This window comes from Schistocerca americana, chromosome 1 (assembly GCF_021461395.2).
Source record: "Schistocerca americana isolate TAMUIC-IGC-003095 chromosome 1, iqSchAmer2.1, whole genome shotgun sequence".
Classification (NCBI taxonomy): domain Eukaryota; kingdom Metazoa; phylum Arthropoda; class Insecta; order Orthoptera; family Acrididae; genus Schistocerca; species Schistocerca americana.
This window is the reverse complement of record NC_060119.1, coordinates 180595693-180614801: the sequence shown is the minus strand read 5'-3', so window position 1 is coordinate 180614801 and position 19109 is coordinate 180595693. Positions and strand designations below refer to the sequence as shown.

At 44.8% G+C, this 19109-nt stretch overlaps 1 protein-coding gene across 1 annotated transcript in view; it reads right to left on the bottom strand.

Annotated features, from left to right (window-relative positions):
- Positions 1-19109, bottom strand: part of LOC124614523 — an 80682-nt gene that overhangs the window by 23167 nt on the left and 38406 nt on the right. The window contains exons 2-3 of the mRNA XM_047142954.1: positions 11877-11983; positions 4804-4947 (exon numbers count right to left, since the gene is read on the bottom strand). Coding sequence (XP_046998910.1) covers positions 4804-4947; positions 11877-11983 — 251 coding nt within the window. The remainder of the gene's footprint in view (positions 1-4803; positions 4948-11876; positions 11984-19109) is intronic.

Below are 19109 nucleotides of genomic sequence, written 5' to 3'. Positions count from 1 at the left end.
AAATGGTACGTTTCTGAACATGGGTTCCTGTTCAAACTACTATGTACTCACTCCCCACTACAAGTCCTAGAAGTTTGTAACGGGAATTTCCGACCACCCTGCATAATATATACCATCATGGGAAGCCAACCTATGATATCATTTCAGTAAGATAATGCCCATCCCCACACGGTGAGAATTTGTCTTCAAGCTATCAAAACTCTGCATTGGCCAGAAAGGTCGCCAGACAAAAATGTAGTCGTGTTTCTACATGTTTATTCAAATTTCGCGCTAGTCACATAAGAGTTGCGCTAGTACCGCCACTTTGAGAAAGCGAATCACGTTTCCATTTTATACACGTTGTAACGGTTATGGGCGTTAGTTACAATTGAGATTGGACGTGGTGATTTGATGTTACACGAGAATGCCATGACATCGACAAAGACGCCACATCAACACCTCACCGAGTTTGAACGAGGTCCTGTAATAGGGCTATGACCAGCTGGATGTTCCTTGTGAGATACTACAGAAAGACTTGGCAGGAATGTAGCCACTGTACATGACTGCTGGCAGCGGTGGCCAAGGGAATGTACAGTCTCAGGAAAACCGAGCTCCAGATGGCCATGTGGCACTGCTGTGTTCGGCGTATAGCTGTGGCACAGCATACGACATCAGCAGCAGCAATTCGAGCAGCTGTTGGCACCATATCAACACAGCGAACTGTTACATATCGGTTGCTTCAAGGACACTGACGCTTTGCAGTGGGCATTCCACTGGCCCCAAACCACCATCATCTGCAACTTCAGTGGTGTGAAGCAAGTACTCATTCGAGGGCAAGATGGAAGCCTGCTATGTTTTCTGATGAAAGCTGGTTTTGACTCAGTGCTAGTGATGACCATGTGTTGGTTAAAAGGAATCCAGTTGAGGGCCGGCAACCAATGTGTCTGCTTCCTAGACACACTGAACCTACACATGGAGTTATGGTCTGCAGGTGCAGTTCTGTATGACAGCACGATCACTCTAGTCGTTATCCCACGCATCCTAACTGCGAATGTTACGTCAAAAAATTGGCTCTGAGCACTATGGGACTTAACATCTATGGTCATCAGTCCCCTAGAGCTTAGAACTATTTAAACCTAACTGACCTAAGGACATCACACAACACCCAGTCATCACGAGGCAGAGAAAGAATGCTACGTCACTCTGGTGATTCGACCTGCTGTTCTGCCATTCATGACCAGCATTTCAATGTGTGTTTTCCAACATGATAACGCTCGGCCACATACCGTTGTTGTAATCCAACATACTCTACGGAGTGTCGACGTGTTGCCTTACCCTGCACGACAACAAGATCTGTTTCCAGGGAAGCAACTGTGGGACATCATCGGTCGGAAACTGCTGCGTCGTCTATACGTATGAGGAGACTCTATACGTTATTGTTATATGGGACTAGCACCAGGCATACTGCTTTGGTGTCACATTGCACACACAGTACGACCACCTCTGTTGAGAATATCTGGTAATTCGGACAGCAGCAGTTACAATTCTTAAAAGTTCATGCAGTTGACTGTGACCATTTTTGAGGTCTCTATAACGTTATCTTTCGACATGATAACAGATGTTTCCCTTGTTCTCCTAACCTACTTTGACGAGCGGGTGATCGCCTGTTGTTCTGCCCAGCACGTTTACCAAACATCTCATTCACTAAAAAAGTGTGGCTTGCCAACAGACTGCCAGGCAAACTTCTACAATTGATTAACTTTGAAACAGAACTGAAGCAGCATGGAATGAGGCATCACCAACTGCCATCCAAGCTAACTACGTGATCAAAAGTATCCGGACACAGTTTAGTCGACTCGCATTCGGTATAATAGTGGTCCATATCCCTGTCCTGCCAACCGAATTTAGGTTGTCCGTAATTTCCCTAAATAAATGTAAGAGAAATGCTGGGTTGATTCCTTTGAAAGGGCACGGCCAATTACCTGAACCACTTCCTCCAGCGAGTCGTGTGCGTCCACAGATAGAGTGGATAGTAGCCAACAAAAAACACTATCAACTTCGGACTTCTTTTCTTCCATCTCACACAAGCAGAGATGGAAATTCTTCTGACAACAACCACCAAAACAAAACGTGATACGGACATCCAGACAGTTCCACACCAGCAGTTAGAGAGTTTACTTCAGTGCCTGCAATCAGCTCAGTACAGTACTCTGAAGGCTACCTTTCGACTTAGCAGTGGCTATTTGTCGTAAACTTGGAACAACCTAAAGTGTCCGCAATATTATCGGCGGTGTTCAATAAGCAATGCAGCACAGGTTTTCTTCTCGGACAAGTTCGTTGAGAAAATTTGGTGTGGAATATTCCAGCTTCAGTCCCTATAATTTCAAGAAGTTCAGATAGTTGGTGGTGCTACACGCAGCCTTCAAATTGACGTCTGTAACGGAGGTGGTTGCAAGCAGAGAGCTGTCACTGAGTTTCTTTTAGCAGAAAACCAGAGCATCGCAAATATTCATAAGTGCTGAGGAGACTTGGTAGTGAACAAAACCACGTGAGTTTTTCGGTAGGGTGTCTGTCATCGTCACAACAAGATCGCCCAAACTTGTCTGATCTCCAGCGTGCGTACCAGCTGCACACAGCGGTAATTTCTGCTGTGTTGGAACGTGCGGACACTCTCATTCGATGTGATCGATGGATCACAATCAAACACCTCGCTGCACAAATGGATGTCTCCGTTGCTAGTGCTGACACATTCGTCCACCAACTGGGGTACTCAAAGCTGTGACCTTTGGGATCCACCCTACAAACTGGATGTCCAACCTTGCGATTTCCATCTGTTTCGGTCAATGAAGGATGCACTCTAAGGCAAGCAGTACATGGATGATGGAGAGGTTGTGAGGTAGCAAGACTTTGGCTCTGACGTCAACTGATAGAGTGGTACCATGCGGATATACAGGCCCTCCCAGTAAGATGACGTAAGGGCGTCACGTTGAACGGCAACTGTTTTAAAAAATTGGGCTTCAGTGTATTGGAATCCTGAATAAAACCAACCAGCTATCAGAAAAAAATGTAGAATTACTTATTGAACAATATTCACTGAGCCAGTTACAGTGATAGGATCAGAGACTGACAAGAGAGAGAAACGTTATTTTAGATATCATTGTATTAAGTATAGGATATCAAGTGCCATGCATTGACTGTACCAGAGTTAGGTACCGTTTGTACACTACTGCCCGTTACAATTGCTACACCACGACGATGACGTGCTACAGACGCGAAATTTAACCGACGGGAAGATGATGCTGTGATATGCAAATGATTAGCTTTTCAGAGCATTCACACAAGGTTGGCGCCGGTGGCGACACCTACAACGTGCTGACGTGAGGAAAGTTTCCAACCGATTTCTCATACACAAACAGCAGTCGACCGGCGTTGCCTGGTGAAACGTTGTTGCGATGCCTCGTGTAAAGAGGAGAAATGCGTACCATCACGTTCCCGACTTTGATAAAGGTCGGACTGTAGCCTATCGCGATTGCGGTTTATCGTATCGCGACATTCCTGCTCGCGTTGGTCGAGATCCAATGACTGTTAGCAGAATATGGAATCGGTGGATTCAGGATGGTAATACGGAACGCCGTGCTGGATCCCAATGGACTCGTATCACTAGCAGTCGAGATGACAAGCATCTTATCCGCATGGCTGTAACGGATCGTACAGCCACGTCTCGATCCCTGAGTCAACAGATGGGAACGTTTGCAAGACAACAACCATCAGCACGAACAGTTCGACGACGTTTGCAGTAGCATGGACTATCAGCTCGGAGACCATGGCTGCGGTTACCCTTGACGCTGCATCACAGACAGGAGCGCCTGCGATGGTGTACTCAACAACGAACCTGGGTGCACGAATGGCAATACGTAATTTTTTTGGATGAATCCAGGTTCTGTTTACAGCATCATGATGGTCGCATGCGTGTTTGGTGATATCGTGGTGAACGCGTATTGGAAGCGCGTATTCGTCATCGCGATACTGGCGTATCACCCGGCGTGATGGTATGGGGTGCCATTGGTTACACGTCTCGGTCACCTCTCGTTCGCACTGACGGATGTTTGAACAGTAAACGTTACATTTCAGATGTGTTACGACCCGTGGCTCTACCCTTAATTCGATCTCTGCGAAACCCTACATTTCAGCAGGGTAATGCACGACCGCATGTTGCAGGTCCTGTACGGGCCTTTCTGGATACAAAAAATGTTTGACTGCTGCCCTGACCAGCAAATTCTCCAGATTTCTCGCCACTCGATAACGTCTGGTCAATGGCGACCGAGCAACTGGCTCGTCACAATACGCCAGTCACTACTCTTGATGAACAGTGGTATCATGTTGAAGATGCATGGGCAGCTGTACCTGTACACGCCATCCAGGCTCTGTTTGACTCAATGCCCAGGCGCATCAAGGCCGTTATTACGGCCAGAGGTGGTGGTTCTGTGTACTGATTTCTCAGGATCTATGCACCCAGATTGCGTGGAAATGTAATCACATGTCAGTTCTAGTATAATATATTTGTCCAATGGATACCCGTTTATCATCTGCATTTCTTCTTGGTGTAGCAATTTTAATGGCCGGTAGTGTAACATACTCTTAATAACAGTCATTAGTTACTTCTTATTGTGTTACCACATCTCAACCATAGCAGGAAAACAGTTTCCTGCTACTGTATATATTTGGGCTGAACTATTAGTAGCGTTCATTTACTACGTTCACAACAGGCCACAAGTGTGGAAGCAAAATGAGAGAAGTGAGAGAATAAAAGAGAAAGGTGCTGACCTTGACGACGTCATCCCATCCAGCAGAGAGGAAGAGGTCTCGGCTCTGCGGGTGGAAGCGCAGTGCGAAGATGCGCATCCTGTGGAAGTGGGGCATCCGCTCCAGGACGTGGTCCTCGAGGCGCCAACACAGCTCCCCCGTCAGCTGCAGGCAATGGCCACCGTCTCACCCGCCAGTCTCCATGCGAGACCGCTGATGCACGATGGACTGACACACTTCAATTTGGGGGTAGCAGTTTCATTCGTACCTTTGCTGGACAACAAGTTTAGGATAGGTTACGCCATTCATTTTCAGAACATTTGGATGTGTACCAGTTTCCGAACTATAAGAATGAAACTTCTTGGCAGATTAAAACTGTGTGCCGGACCGAGAAGCCGGCCGGTGTGGCCGTGCGGTTCTAAGCGCGTCAGTTTGGAACCGCGTGACCGCTACGGTCGCAGGTTCGAATCCTGCCTCGGGCATGGATGTGTGTTATGTCCTTAGGTTAGTTAGGTGTAAGTAGTTCTAAGTTCTAGGGGACTGATGACCTTAGTAGTTAAGTCCCATAGTGCTCAGAGCCATCATCAGCCGGACCGAGACTCGAACTCGGGACCTTTGCCTTTCGCGGGCAAGTGCTCTACCATCTGAGCTACCCAAGCATGATTCACACCCGGTCCTCACAGCCTTACTTCCGCCAGTACCAAAATGAATTGTCCCGCAGTGTTTAGCGAATTGTTTGGTAGTACATTTGGCGCTACTGCAAAGAGGTTGACTATTTACTGGCTCCGGATTTTAATCGAACTAGATGGCGCATTGGTGAGATGCCGGACTCTTTTTCTCTGGAGGATGGTGGCCCGAATCCCTGTCCATTGATCCAGTTTTAAATTTTCGCGTATTTCCCTAAATTGCTTAAGGCGAATTCCGGGCTGGTTCATTTGAAACCACAAGACCAATTTCCTTCTCCATCCTTCCCCAATCCCGTCTGCTATGACCTGGCCCGTAACCTTAATCATCCATCCTCCCTTCCTGGTTTCATCCTTCCCTCTACTGTAATGATTAGAATCATTTACAAGAAACCAAAGAAGATTTTACTATCTCTGTCCCTCACGGACAACTTCTCAGGTACGAAATATTTTTTCTTTTCTGAGGAGTGAAGCTCAGTCTTTCACGACATCTACAACTTCATTAATACACCTGCATCATACTTCGCATGCCTCGTGTAAGAAGGAGAAATGCGTACCATCACGTTCCCGACTTTAATAAAGGTCGGACTGTAGCCTATCGCGATTGCGGTTTATCGTATCGCGACATTCCTGCTCGCGTTGGTCGAGATCCAATGACTGTGGCACAGGGTACTTCTGGTACTGCCAACTGATGCCCCCCTCCCTGTTCCATTATCGGACGTCGCGTGGGTACGCCTCTATATTGGCTCTAATTTCCCGAATTTTCTCGTTGTGGTCAATACGAGAGTCGTATATTGGAGGAAGTAATATGTTGTCCGACTCTTACCTGAAAGTGCTCTCTCTAAATTTCAATAGTAAACCTGTCCGTGATGGTCTTGTGGCGTGTGCTCCTAGTGTGGTAAGGTTCTATGGGACCAAATTCCTGAGGTCATCGGTCCCTAGGCTTACACATTAATTAAACTAACTTCACCTAAATTACGCTAAGGACAACACATCCACCCACGGCCGAGGGAGAACTCTAACCACCGACTGGGGAAGCCGCGACAACCGTGACAAGGCGACCAAGACCGCACGGCTGACCCGCGCGGCGTGGCGTCTGCCACTGAAGTTTATCGCACATCTCTGTAAATCTCTCGATCCCAATAAGCAATCCCGTGGTTAAACGCGTCGCTCTTTGTCGGATCTTCTCTATCTGTTGTAAGGGTCACAGAATGATGAAAGATGCTAAAGAAACGGGTGGAAAAGCGCCTTGAAAGCCTCTTCCTTCGTGGATGAATAACGTTTTCTTAATATTCTCCTTACGAATCACAGTCCGGCATCTGGTTTGCTTACGTTTGTTTTATGTGCTCATTCCACTTAAGGTTGTTGTGGATAGTTACTCCTAGATATTTTACGGTAGATATTGTTTCCGGCAATTTGCCATCAATACCGTAGTTGTGCAGTAATAAACTTCTTTTCATATCTACGTGCAGTACGTTACATTTATTTACGTTCGCAGTCAGCTGCCAGCGCCTGCACTATTCATCAAACCTCTAAGGTTGTTGTGCAAATCGGTACTGTCCTCTGGCGTTGCCACTCTCTTATAGACGGCCGCATCATCTGCGGACGGTCTTAAAGAACTTACAGCCCTTTCTGCTAGAACATTTACAAATATTGCAAACAGTAACGGTCCTACAATATGTGATCAAAAGTACCTGACTGAAAATAACTTACAAGTTCGTGGCGCCCTCCATCTGTAATGCTGGAATTTAATACGATGTTGGCCCACCCTTAGCCTTAGCGACAGCTTCCACTCTCACAGGCATACGTACAATCAGGTGCTGGAAGGTTTCTTGGGGAATGGCAGCCCATTCTTCACGGAGTGCTGCACTGAGGAGAGGTATCGACTTCGGTCGGTGAGTCCAAAAGATCCCAAAGGTGTTCTATAGCATTCAGGTCAGGACTCTGTGCAGGCCAGCCCATTACAGGGATGTTATTGTCGTGTAACCACTCCGCCACAGGCCATGCATCACGAACAGGTGCTCGATCTTGTTGACAGATGCAGTCGCCATCCCCCAATTGCTCTTCAACAGTGGGAATCAAGAAGGTGCTTAAAACATCACTCTAAGCCTGTGCTGAGATAGTGCCACGCAAAACAACAAGGGGTGCAAGCCTCCTCGATGAAAAACGCGACCACGCCATAACGTCACCGCCTCCGAATTTTACTGTTGGCTCTACATACGCTGGTAGATGACGTTCAACGGGCATTCGCCATACCCGCATTGTGTACCGTGATATGTCACTTCACACAACGTTTTTACATTGTTAAATCGTCCAATGTTTACACTCCTTACACCAACCGAGGCGCCGTTTGACATTTACCGGCGTGATGTGTGGCTCATGAGCAGCCGCTGACCCTGAAATCCAAGTTTTCTCACCTTCCGCTTAACTGTCGTAGTCCTTGCAGTGGATCCTGATGCAGTTTGGAATTCCTGTGTGATGATCTGGATAGATGTCTGCCTATTACACATTACGACCCTCTTCAACTGTCGGCGGTCTCTGTCAGTCAACAGACGAGGTCGGCCTGTACGGTTTTGTGCTGTACGTGACCCTTCACGTTTCCAGTTCACAACAGTAACAGTGGACCTAGGGATGTTTAGGAGTGTGGAAATCTCGCGTGCAGACGTATGTCGCAAGTGACACCCAATCACCTGACCACGTTCGAAGTCCGTGAGTTCCACGGAGCGCCCCATTCTACTCTCTCGCGATGTCTAATAACTACTGCGTTCGCTAATATGGAGTACCTGGCAATAGCTGGCAGCATAATGCACCTAATATGAAAAAGTATGTTTTTGGGGGGTCCGGATACTTTTGATCACATAGTGTATTTATCTAAAGCATATTGAAAGATGTTTTTGAATTTTTTCCACATGTGCCACACATCTTCGTCCTCAGCACTGAATATTTGGTGCTGACAACTCAGATATTTTACAATTTGTATCCTGTCACTCTTGCTAAACGTAAATATTTTTCTATCTTACTTAAAATTGCTTCTGAAACTCGTAGACATACTTGTTATCATAATCTTATTATACTTGCCAAAATAGTAACTGATTCGATAGGTTAAGGTGTGTCTGTTTCTAGGAGGTGTGAAATGTTACATTCACTAGTTGGTTGTCTAATTATCCCCTCGAAGTAATTTTCAGAAGAGCATACAGAATAACGTCACACGATCCCTATCTCAGGCATCAGTTTTGACAGCAAGACTCTCCTGATCCACACCTGGCAACCTGAAGTCACTCACTATTACAATGGCATGATCAAGAACATTATAAACGAAATTCACCACAGCCCCCGACTCAAGTGGGCTATGAAAGCACCTGATTACTATTTTTTACTGATCTTTGATGCTTAGCTTCCCCCAGATTAATTTACATTCGGAACCGTGGTGGTGGTGGTTGTTGGGATGTTTAAGGGGGACTAAACAGCTAAGGTCATCAGTCCCCTCGGAACCGTCACAACCTCTCTAGATATATATTATAGAATTCTTTACTACAATAAAAACGCCGCCGCTATTAGCAATAAACCTGTTATCCTTACGATAAATATTCCAATGTGAATTTAGGATTTCAACAACCTGTTGACGGATGTGTTTACTCATGCTGCTATAGATTGATAAGGAAAAACTACAGAAAGTGGACATTTCTACAGCTGGCCTGCGGAATGAACCTGGCTCCCAAGAAAATTACTGTATCCCTCTGTTTGCCATAAAATTCCAGCCCACGTTTTGAGATCGATTACCAATAACTGACATATCTCCATCTCTTAATTTCAGTCGATCTACATTTATCAGTTTCTACTAGGAAGTGAAGCATTCCCTTCTGTAATGTCACCACCGATCTACAATTTGTCGAAATGAGACAGCTCTCTTGACGAGGTAATTTTACTAAATACGGGGAATTTTATATGTAAATGGCGCAACGTTTTTATCAGCAACAGTAACCTCAGCAGCAGTAGCAGTAATAGTATAGCAGTAGTAATTGCTGTAAATCTGGTGACGAAAAATGACATACAAGGTTTTAAAGAGAAAACAAAATTTTGAATGAATAATCTTGGAAGAGATCTATCTTTCATGAAGGGGCTTCAGTACCACAGCCTTGTGTAACATTGATAGACGTTTCGTGGTCTCTAACTACGCTGTTTGACAAATAAAAGTGAAGCATGCAGAAAGGCAGGAAGAACGGAAATGAACTTCAAGGGTTGAAAGTGTGTGTGATGATATTTCAGTGATTACAGTATCAATCGAATTTACAAAGGACTCGGCAGTATGAGCCCATTTACTGTTATGATGTTGCAACGCCTCCGGCCTAAATTTATGCACTGATTCGGTTGCGAAGGGTGTCATAAAGACGTTGTATCCCCTCCTTGGACAAGTATGACAACAACCGTTGTTGATACCCTGAATACTCTCTCTAGGACGAAACTGACGTTCGAGCTGCTCGCACAAATAGTTCATAGAGGCAGGCGAGGCGGTCCTCGGCACGAATCCCCCCTGCGGATTAACATCGAGGACCGGTGTGCCGGCCTGTGGATGGTTTTAGGGCGGTTTTCCATTTGCCTCAGCGAATGCGGGCTGGTTCCCCTTATTGCGCCTCAGTTACACTGTGTCGGCGATTACCTGTTGCCGACCGAAGTGGCCGTGCGGTTAAAGGCGCTGCAGTCTGGAACCGCAAGACCGCTACGGTCGCAGGTTCGAATCCTGCCTCGGGCATGGATGTTTGTGATGTCCTTAGGTTAGTTAGGTTTAACTAGTTCTAAGTTCTAGGGGACTAATGACCTCAGCAGTTGAGTCCCATAGTGCTCAGAGCCATTTGAACCATTTTTTTGATTACCTGTTATCGATATCGCCTAGATATCGGTCCCGGAATTCCAAGACTTTCGAGAATAACAAAGAATTTTTCTCGTGTGATATAATTACAAATTAATAACTTTCGGTTTTTCCCTTTACGTCCTCAGGAAGTACTTTTACGTTTTGGTGAGTGAATTTGCGAGTATCAAAATATGTGACAGAAATGGGCGTACCTTTTGATAGCGTTTACTTAGAAACTTCAATATTCGTGCCCCAAGAGAACATAGACCTTAGTACGTGACATAAATTTCAACTTGATACCTCCGTTCATTCCTGAGAAAACAGATTCTTGACAGTCGGAGAGACAGACACACAGACAGGCCAGACAGACAGACGGACAACAAAGCGATACTGTAACGGTTCCGTTTTTATCGACTGCGGTATGGGACCCTAAAAACTACTAAATTAAATTCTTACGAAGAAAAAAGTCGTTAAAATATTTTTTAGTTGACCAATGTAGCATTTGGGACAGGAATAGCACAAAAGCGTACATGCCGACCTCGTCTGTTGACTGGCAGAAACCGCCGATAGTTGAAGAGCGTCGTCGCGTGCAATAGGCAGACATCTATCCAGACCATCACACAGGAATTCCAAACTGCATCATGATCTACTGCAAGTACTATGACAGTTAGGCGGGAGGTGAGAAAAATTGGATTTCATGGCCGAGCGGCTGCTCATAAGCCACATATCACGCCGGTAAACGCTTGTGTGGACGAGTAATTGCAGCTGAAAAACTAGCACTACGATACTGTTGCATGAGAGGCAATAAATGGGCGCTCAAGATGTCCATGACAAGCTGTTGTGACGCTAGCGCTCCCTCGATTATAGTCAGTGATGATCTGAAGTCATGCCCGTCGGCTCCTCACGCCATGACGGCAAGAGCAATACCTCTATGCTCTCCACAACATAGGAGGAAAGAGATCTCTTCCCAATTCACAGCCATACTGGCAGACAATGGTCATCCGCAATAGTGCAGAAACGAGGTTCATCGGTGAACACAGTTCGATGCTATTCATCAGAAGTCCATGCTTCCCAATTACGGTACCATTCCAAATCGAAACGTTTGTGTTGTGTAGTGGAAGGCAGCCTACGCAGCGGCATGACACAGAATGTTGCAGGGAGTTTGTTATTTGTTGCTGGGCGGCAGCATCAGCTGTGAAAATATGTTTTAATAGAAGCAAAGACGTTCCAGTGTTACAAGCCACCACTGAGTTCAGCATGAAATATTTTCCTAGTTAGTACAAATGTATCTGAGATGTAAAATTTTCAATTACGTCCGCATCTAATAGGTCTCAAATTTTATCGATATTGTACGTATACTAAATAGTTAATTAAGTCCAGTGAAATTTCAGCTATAGGTAACTACTCGTATTAACGGAAACCGTTTTCTAACTTGATAGTGTCATTTGTTGAACTTACTGGAAACTCAACAAGTGTCCACTATCGTGTTAGAGAATTTCTAAGACAGATTTGTTTTATTCCTTGTATACAGTAGTGTCTGGGTGGTACGAACTGTTACTTACGACCGCAGTCACTGGGTCGTACAGCCGGATGTTGGCGTCCTTGCCTCCCGTTGCCAGCACGTCCCCCGCCACGTTCAGGTCGAGTGCGTTGACTTCATTCTTCGGCTCTGGCGCGGCCCATACGTGTAACACACATGGCGTGTAATTCAGTCACGTAAATCAACATCTCATCAGCTAATTCTCACACACTGTAATATACAAGGACGCCGATAAGACAGTTTATGAGGGGGGGGGGGGGGGGTGGAGGGAGGTAGGCCTGGGGCTATGGATTATTTTTAATGTTTTGAAAGGCGAATGGCAACCTGTAAATAGCCATAAAAAATTCCAGTTCCGACACTGTTTAGAGCCTGCGTAATACAGACTTTCAAATCGTGTTACTGAAAGAAAAACACGTGACTACATTATACTTTTCCCTTTCCCTGAGAGGTAGGAGGTCTGTAGCCCCTTTTGCCCCCTGACATGGGCCCCCTTGTTGGTATACACTTAACCCTTTACTGTAATGCTTTGCAGATACGCTACGCGAACTTTCAACTTTCTTTTCAAAGCTGTCCTAGAACTTTAACGCAATGGACACAGATGTTTTACGAAGGTAACTGGAAAGACTCTGCTACTGGCATGAGGTACTGAGTTCATAACGCAACAATGTGTCTTGCTCCGTGTAGCTTTGTCAATCTGGCACACATTACTCTTTTTTGGTGTGTGTTGTTAGTAGTTGCAAGCAAGAACAAATAAACATAAAAAATATACAGTGCTTCTCTAACCTTGGAGTGCACACTGTTCAATTCAGCTTGTATTGCTGCTAACACATACATAATTACTACATCAACCAATTTTGTCTGCACATGTGCAACAGAGCGCAATAATGCTTCTACCCACATGCGAACGAAGAGAAACTTGTGATTCCTTAACTCTGCTTTTTTTAGTTTCCCGTACTGGTTCGTGTGTTGTGATAGATTCATTCTCCATTTGAAAATGGACGACGCAATGTGGCGACTTACAAAGAACTTATGGCCCTAGAATATCAGTCAGACGCAGAAAATGGGTAGGATTTTGAATCTGAATGAAGATCCTACTATAATTCTGAATGATTTGGGATCTGCAGATATTGATACTGAGCCTGATACTGCTGAAAGATTGATAATAATGAACTTGTTGCTCATATACCACTACAACAAGCTTCTCAAAAACATCCGCAGATGTAGAAAAATCTAACTAGGAAAAAAAGAGTGCTTATTTGTAAATGGCCTATTTAGATTCAAAGAAACCACCACACTGCCCCCATTAATGCTAAAGTTGTCTATGCCTCATCAGTTTTTAAATACTTTTTTAATGACGAACTAATGGCCAAAATTATAGATGAAACTAATCTTCACAGCATTCAGAAAAACCCAGACAAAACATGTAATTACAGTGTTCATGACATTTATGCATTTATAGGCATATGCGTTATTTGCTCTTTGGCTGCTCATACCGCTGTTCGTGGACTCTGGAATGATGTTACTGGTGTTGAGCTAGTAAAACATGCAATATCTGAAAAATAGTTTGAGAGTCTAATGACAACTTTGCATTTCAATGACAATACGAAGCGTTCAGATCCTGATAACCGAAATCAAGACAAATTGTACATAATTATACCTACAATTGATCAAATGAACAAAAAATGTCTTTGATTTACAACGTGTAAGCGTTTGTCACTTGATGAACAAATTTGTGCAACCAAATCAAGTACCATATGAGGATGTACATGAAAGACACACCAAATAATGGGCTTACAAACTTTATGTTTTATGTGGAGAAATTGGGTTTGCACACAAAACTTAAATGACCAGTGGGCAATAAAATAACTAAAATTCAGATTATATAATGAACGAGATACCGGAGCATCTGGAAACGTAGTAATTCACTTCGAAAGGGAAATTCCAAGAGATCAGAACTATAAGGTCCATTTTGCCAGATATCATTCCTCTTTAGACATAGTTTCCGATAGTAACATTAATTCTATGATACTCGTTGATCATTTTCTGTTTGAAATTATGTTTTTATACTGATCAAATGTTTATTAATGATACAAATATCACACTGTTATGGATAAGTAAAATGTGTTGCATATTAGTATTATGATACGTTTCATGCAGTTTTGCATAAATGCAAATTGTAAATAAGGATTTTTTTTCCAGAATGAAAACTGAAGTATGTTTTCCAGCATTTCTTCTTGGCATCCTTGAAGAACAGCACATACAAAAGAATATTTGGTGTCTAAAAAAAGTGTAGAATGAAGAGTTAATTTTGGTCAGTAATGTGAGGGTCTCCAGAGGTCTCCAAGTGGTATTTTTTGCTAAATTCAAATTCTCATTTAATGAATTTTTACTTTAGTGGGATAAATATAAAGTTTTTGGCATCATCTCGAACAAATGCAGTTACATAATTAATTTTTTGTCTGTTTTCAGACGCATATCTGTCTAGTGGTACACACTGAAATCCCGGCGCCACTGTACCATAGCATGTTGCTACACGAGCCAAAACAAAACAGCCCAGCCCATTGAGAAACTACAGTGTCATGCTGCAACAGTTGATGTTGCGTTGGTACCATTATATGCCAACAATGGACCATCATATGAAAGAGTGGTTATGTGATGCAAGTGCTGGGGAAAGAGCAGTTCTGAGCCACTCTACATTGTTGCTAAATGTATCAAAAATGGTAACGATGACGTCATCCAAGATCGCAGCATGTAGACTTGGCAACAGCTCATGATGTCATCCAAGATGGTGGCTGGGACGCCATCCAAGATGGTGGATTTTAGTGGGAAGATAGGTCAATTCAGCAACCTCCACTAATCTAACCCCCATCCCCTCTCCTCCCCCAGAAAAACGGCGGGAGGTTCAAATTCCAACAGGATAATACATCACACCACAGTTATCTCTACAAACCTAATAAATTGGGGCGAAGATAGGTCACTTGGGCTACCTCCACGAACCTAAGACATCCAACCGCCACCTTGTCCTAGGAACTGACGAAAAGTTTGAAGTTTGATGGTAAAGAAAGGTAAATTGGGCTATATCTACTAACCTAAGAAACTAGTGGTTATGAAAAGTCGCCTCCACTAACCTATGTTACCTGACCGCCACCTCCTCCTAGGGATTCGTGGGAAAAGGACTCGAGCAGTGCTGGACATAAGTCTTTATTTAAACAATTTAAACAGTACCACCATCTGGTGTGTTCACCACGAGGTCCGGACTCCAACTGCCTTAGTTCACAGTACCACCAGCAGAGGGCGCTCGCATCCATGATGTAATCCAAGGTGGCCACCATGATGTTAGCTGATGACTTAGGTAACATTATCCAAGATGGCGGGAAACTGTGTTTTCCACGAGGTACGGGTCTAGTATACAGTACGACCACCAGAGAGCACTGTCGTCTGTTCTGCGAAGTAATCCGAGATGAGAGTCTGGGGTGGGGGAAATGGCAGAAAAAGGACTCTGCCTGTGATGAACGTAAGTCTTTATTTTGCAGGCAGTGTCTCCTCAATGAGATCTAGAGTCCAACTAATCTAGTACACAGTACTTCCACCAGAGAGTGCTGTCATTCCTCCTGTGATGTAATCCAAGATGGTGGCCTGGAGGGGGAAAATGGTGTGAAAAGACTCAACCTGCTCTGGGCTGTTGAAGAGAGTAAGGAAGGAGTGTATTTTATTTAGCTTGGAACAATTTATTTAGGGATGGAGTATATTTATCACACTGATACAAAACACATGCTTAGGGTCACACCACACAGCCCACAGACCTGTGAACTACTCCTAAATAACGCTCTGCAGACATGCAAACAACTCCTAAATTACCAAAATAATTTCAGTACAGACTTGCAAACCCCTCCTAAAAAAAATGCAGTACACTGATGTGTAGATATGCTCATAACTCGTAAACTGTCCAAATAGTGCATAGCACAGCCTACAGACGTGTTCGCAAAATGATGCAACAGACACGCAATCAACGTGTGCAAGCACTGTCTGCCACACCCTGTCCACTAGACCACACAGGAGGCTACCGACAGGCCCTGCAAAGTAATGCACAGGTGCCCATTTGGGTCCTGCAAGTATGAGGCGGCGACATACCTAGGCACCGATGCTGATGGGGCTGGACGGGAGCACAGACGCTCCAGGGGTGCACGCGCCTCTACACCGCCACGAGCCACAGCTGGAGGCAAGCCAGAGCAACCCCACTCTCACACCGCTCACCGCTGATGCCTACAGCGACCGGGTGAAAGTTGGGTCTATTTGTGGGTATACAGTCAGTGTTATACTGACATCACCGATCTCCAAGGCGCGCTCACACCGGCCTCATATGCGAGACGCCTCTGGGCAGCACGTGTGTCTACCGTTGATGACAGCGTAGCACAGTGTGCATTGTTCCTAGCTGGACATGCGAGCTGAGTCTAACCATGCTTAACGGCCCAGAGTGACCGACACAACGCCACAAAGTGAGTGTACGTAGCTACAAACAATCGCAAGCGCACCTAACAAGGTTCTCAATCTTATACTGAGGTCACATGGCTATGTAAATAATAAGAACCGAGTCGGCCTCTCGGAAATTGTATAGTGTCCCAGAAATAGTTAACGCTCGCTTTCTTGATGTCTCAGCTTGTGTGCTAGGAAATTCTTGCCCTCACCGAACCTGTTTACGAAAACAGCGCAGAATAACATCGAAAGCGGTCTTGCTCACCGTCCTAACGTGGTACCCCATCCATTACGTGTTACCCTTCATGCTTTCAACACATACGAACGTTCCCTCCACTATGTAGAGTCTCCTATATCCCAGCACAAAGGATGTGAATGAATTGAGCGCTATAACTTGCTCTTATCTTATTTACCCTCTGAATTACATACAGAAAACAGAGCAAACGCTCTCAAAATGTGGAGGTGACTGGACACAATCGAGTACAGTGCTATGCTACATCTCCTGATCTGTGCATTTTCGCTATGTGTTGGCAGCCGTGCTACATTTACAAGCAATTTTAGAACGCAGAACGAGAAGTTATGTCATGATCGCGTGGATAGAACTGACATAGAAAAATCGATAGAATTGTGAAAAACGATGGGTGAATAGTTATAAATTGACCGAATATACACCGAAATGCACGGAACTTGAGGAAGTACTTGTGTATCTTCTAGTTCACGCAGAACGATTTGTACGTGGGGACGAGTACGCGGCAACAGGAGGAATGCGAGAAAACGTCGACTAGAAGCAAAGGGAATTGGGGAAGCAGTCGATTTTTTCTCCGCTGAGGCAGCATTATACTGCATGTCTATTGAGGTAGCAGTGATACACGCAAGTTGACTACTGTATTTGACGCTTTTCAGGAAGACCGAGAACCATCCACCTCTAAAATTACATGCATCTGTGTTAAAGGATAACGGAGAGTGGATGGGGTGGTCGATTGAGATGGAGCTGTAATGAAGTACAATTTAATGGTAGACTGATGATGCACTCTAGAGAGGTGTGAAGTTGCCGCGGGTCAATTTTTCCGCTCTTCTGTCAGGATGCATCAGTCACGTGACACAGCATGCATTCGACTCATATACAGCCACATCTTCTGTATGTGATTTAAAGCACTGTCTACTCGCGACCGTTAACGGTAAACCTGTCGGTCATCAGACGACCTCCATCTCATGGGTGATGAAACGTGGCCCATTCCTCTAAATGAACTATGATTTATGTCATGTACTCCATCCGCCTGTCACATCTTGGGTGTAAAATCGAGACTTCAGCTTTATAACTAAGTTAGCTATAGGTGCTTGTGAGGCGCTGCAATACCCATGTATACATCTGCCTGACAGATGTGCTGTTTATAGAGTTAGTGACGGGATGATTTGTAATTTTCACATGTCGAACGTTGCTGCTATGCGTTTACCTGTTTCCTTGTAAGAGGTAGTCACCGTTACTAACGATCATTTTAAGTAGGGCTGATGCATGCATAGTATAATTTCCGAACCGGATGTGAATAGTGGGCACTGTACATCTCCAGAAAGCTATATTGTACTCGTATAACACAAAGCCAATGTTTTAAGGAAGTAGTTTTTACGTTTTACGGTTTGATAACATAGTTTGTCGTAGAGAAACAGGGAAGAAGGATGTATGTCATCCGCCTGAAATATATATCTTGGAGTATTAATAGCGCTACATTCCATATGACTGATAGATCGGAAACACAAGCGATCTAGCATTATAGCCCGTTTTAAGTGCGGAACATTGTAGCCTAAGGAGTGCGTGTGTTCATGTTCTGTCTTACCAATACCTTCCAGGTACCGATCCTAGATTCTAGAACAATACTTTACAGTTGGTAGCTTGGTTGATTTACGTAAAAATCCGTCGAACACCAACCATTTGGAGCTCCATCGCGCATAAAAACCATTCGGTTCTTGTTCTTCTTAACCGTCCACTGTTACATCACGACACTTTTAAATCTGTTGCTATACATCGAAAAAGAGTGCTAAGCTCCTCGACATGGGAACATCTCGAGAAATCTTGTACACTTGGATGGGTGAGGACTCGGAAAGCTCCTTTCATTCACGAGACATGGAGTGTAGCGGTCTACTTCTGGTCGGTTGCAGATTAATTCGGTAACTGTGCTGCAGGGCGGGTCGGTCAATGACAGTGTGATGAGGGTCTTTCACTCTCTAATTTTACCCTAAGACAACGAGAATTCTCTGTGACTCTCATCACAGAGAACCACTCCGTCTTCAGGCCACAAGTGGCCCATTGAGACCATCCGACCGCCGTGTCACCCTCAGTGGAGGATGTGGATAGGAGGGGTGTGTGGTTAGCACACCGCTCTCCCGCTCGTTATGATGGTTTTCTTTGACCGTAGCCGCTACTATTCGGTCGAGTAGCTCCTGAATTGGCATCACAAGGCTGAGTGCACCCCGAAAAATGGCAACAGCGCATGGCGGCCCGGATGGTCACCCATCCAAGTGCTGGCCACACCCAACAGCGCTTAACTTGGGTGATCTGATGGGAACCGGAGTATCCAATGCAACACGGCCGTTGCCCATACACAGAGAGATAAATCGTAAATTAAGCTCTGTGCTCGATATGTTAGAAATATGTAGAGTGGTGTGGTGGTGGTGGTTAGTGTTTAACGTCCCGTCGACAACGAGGTCATTAGAGACGGAGAGCAAGCTCGGGTTAGGGAAGGATTAGGAAGGAAATCGGCCGTGCCCTTTCAAAGGAACCATCCCG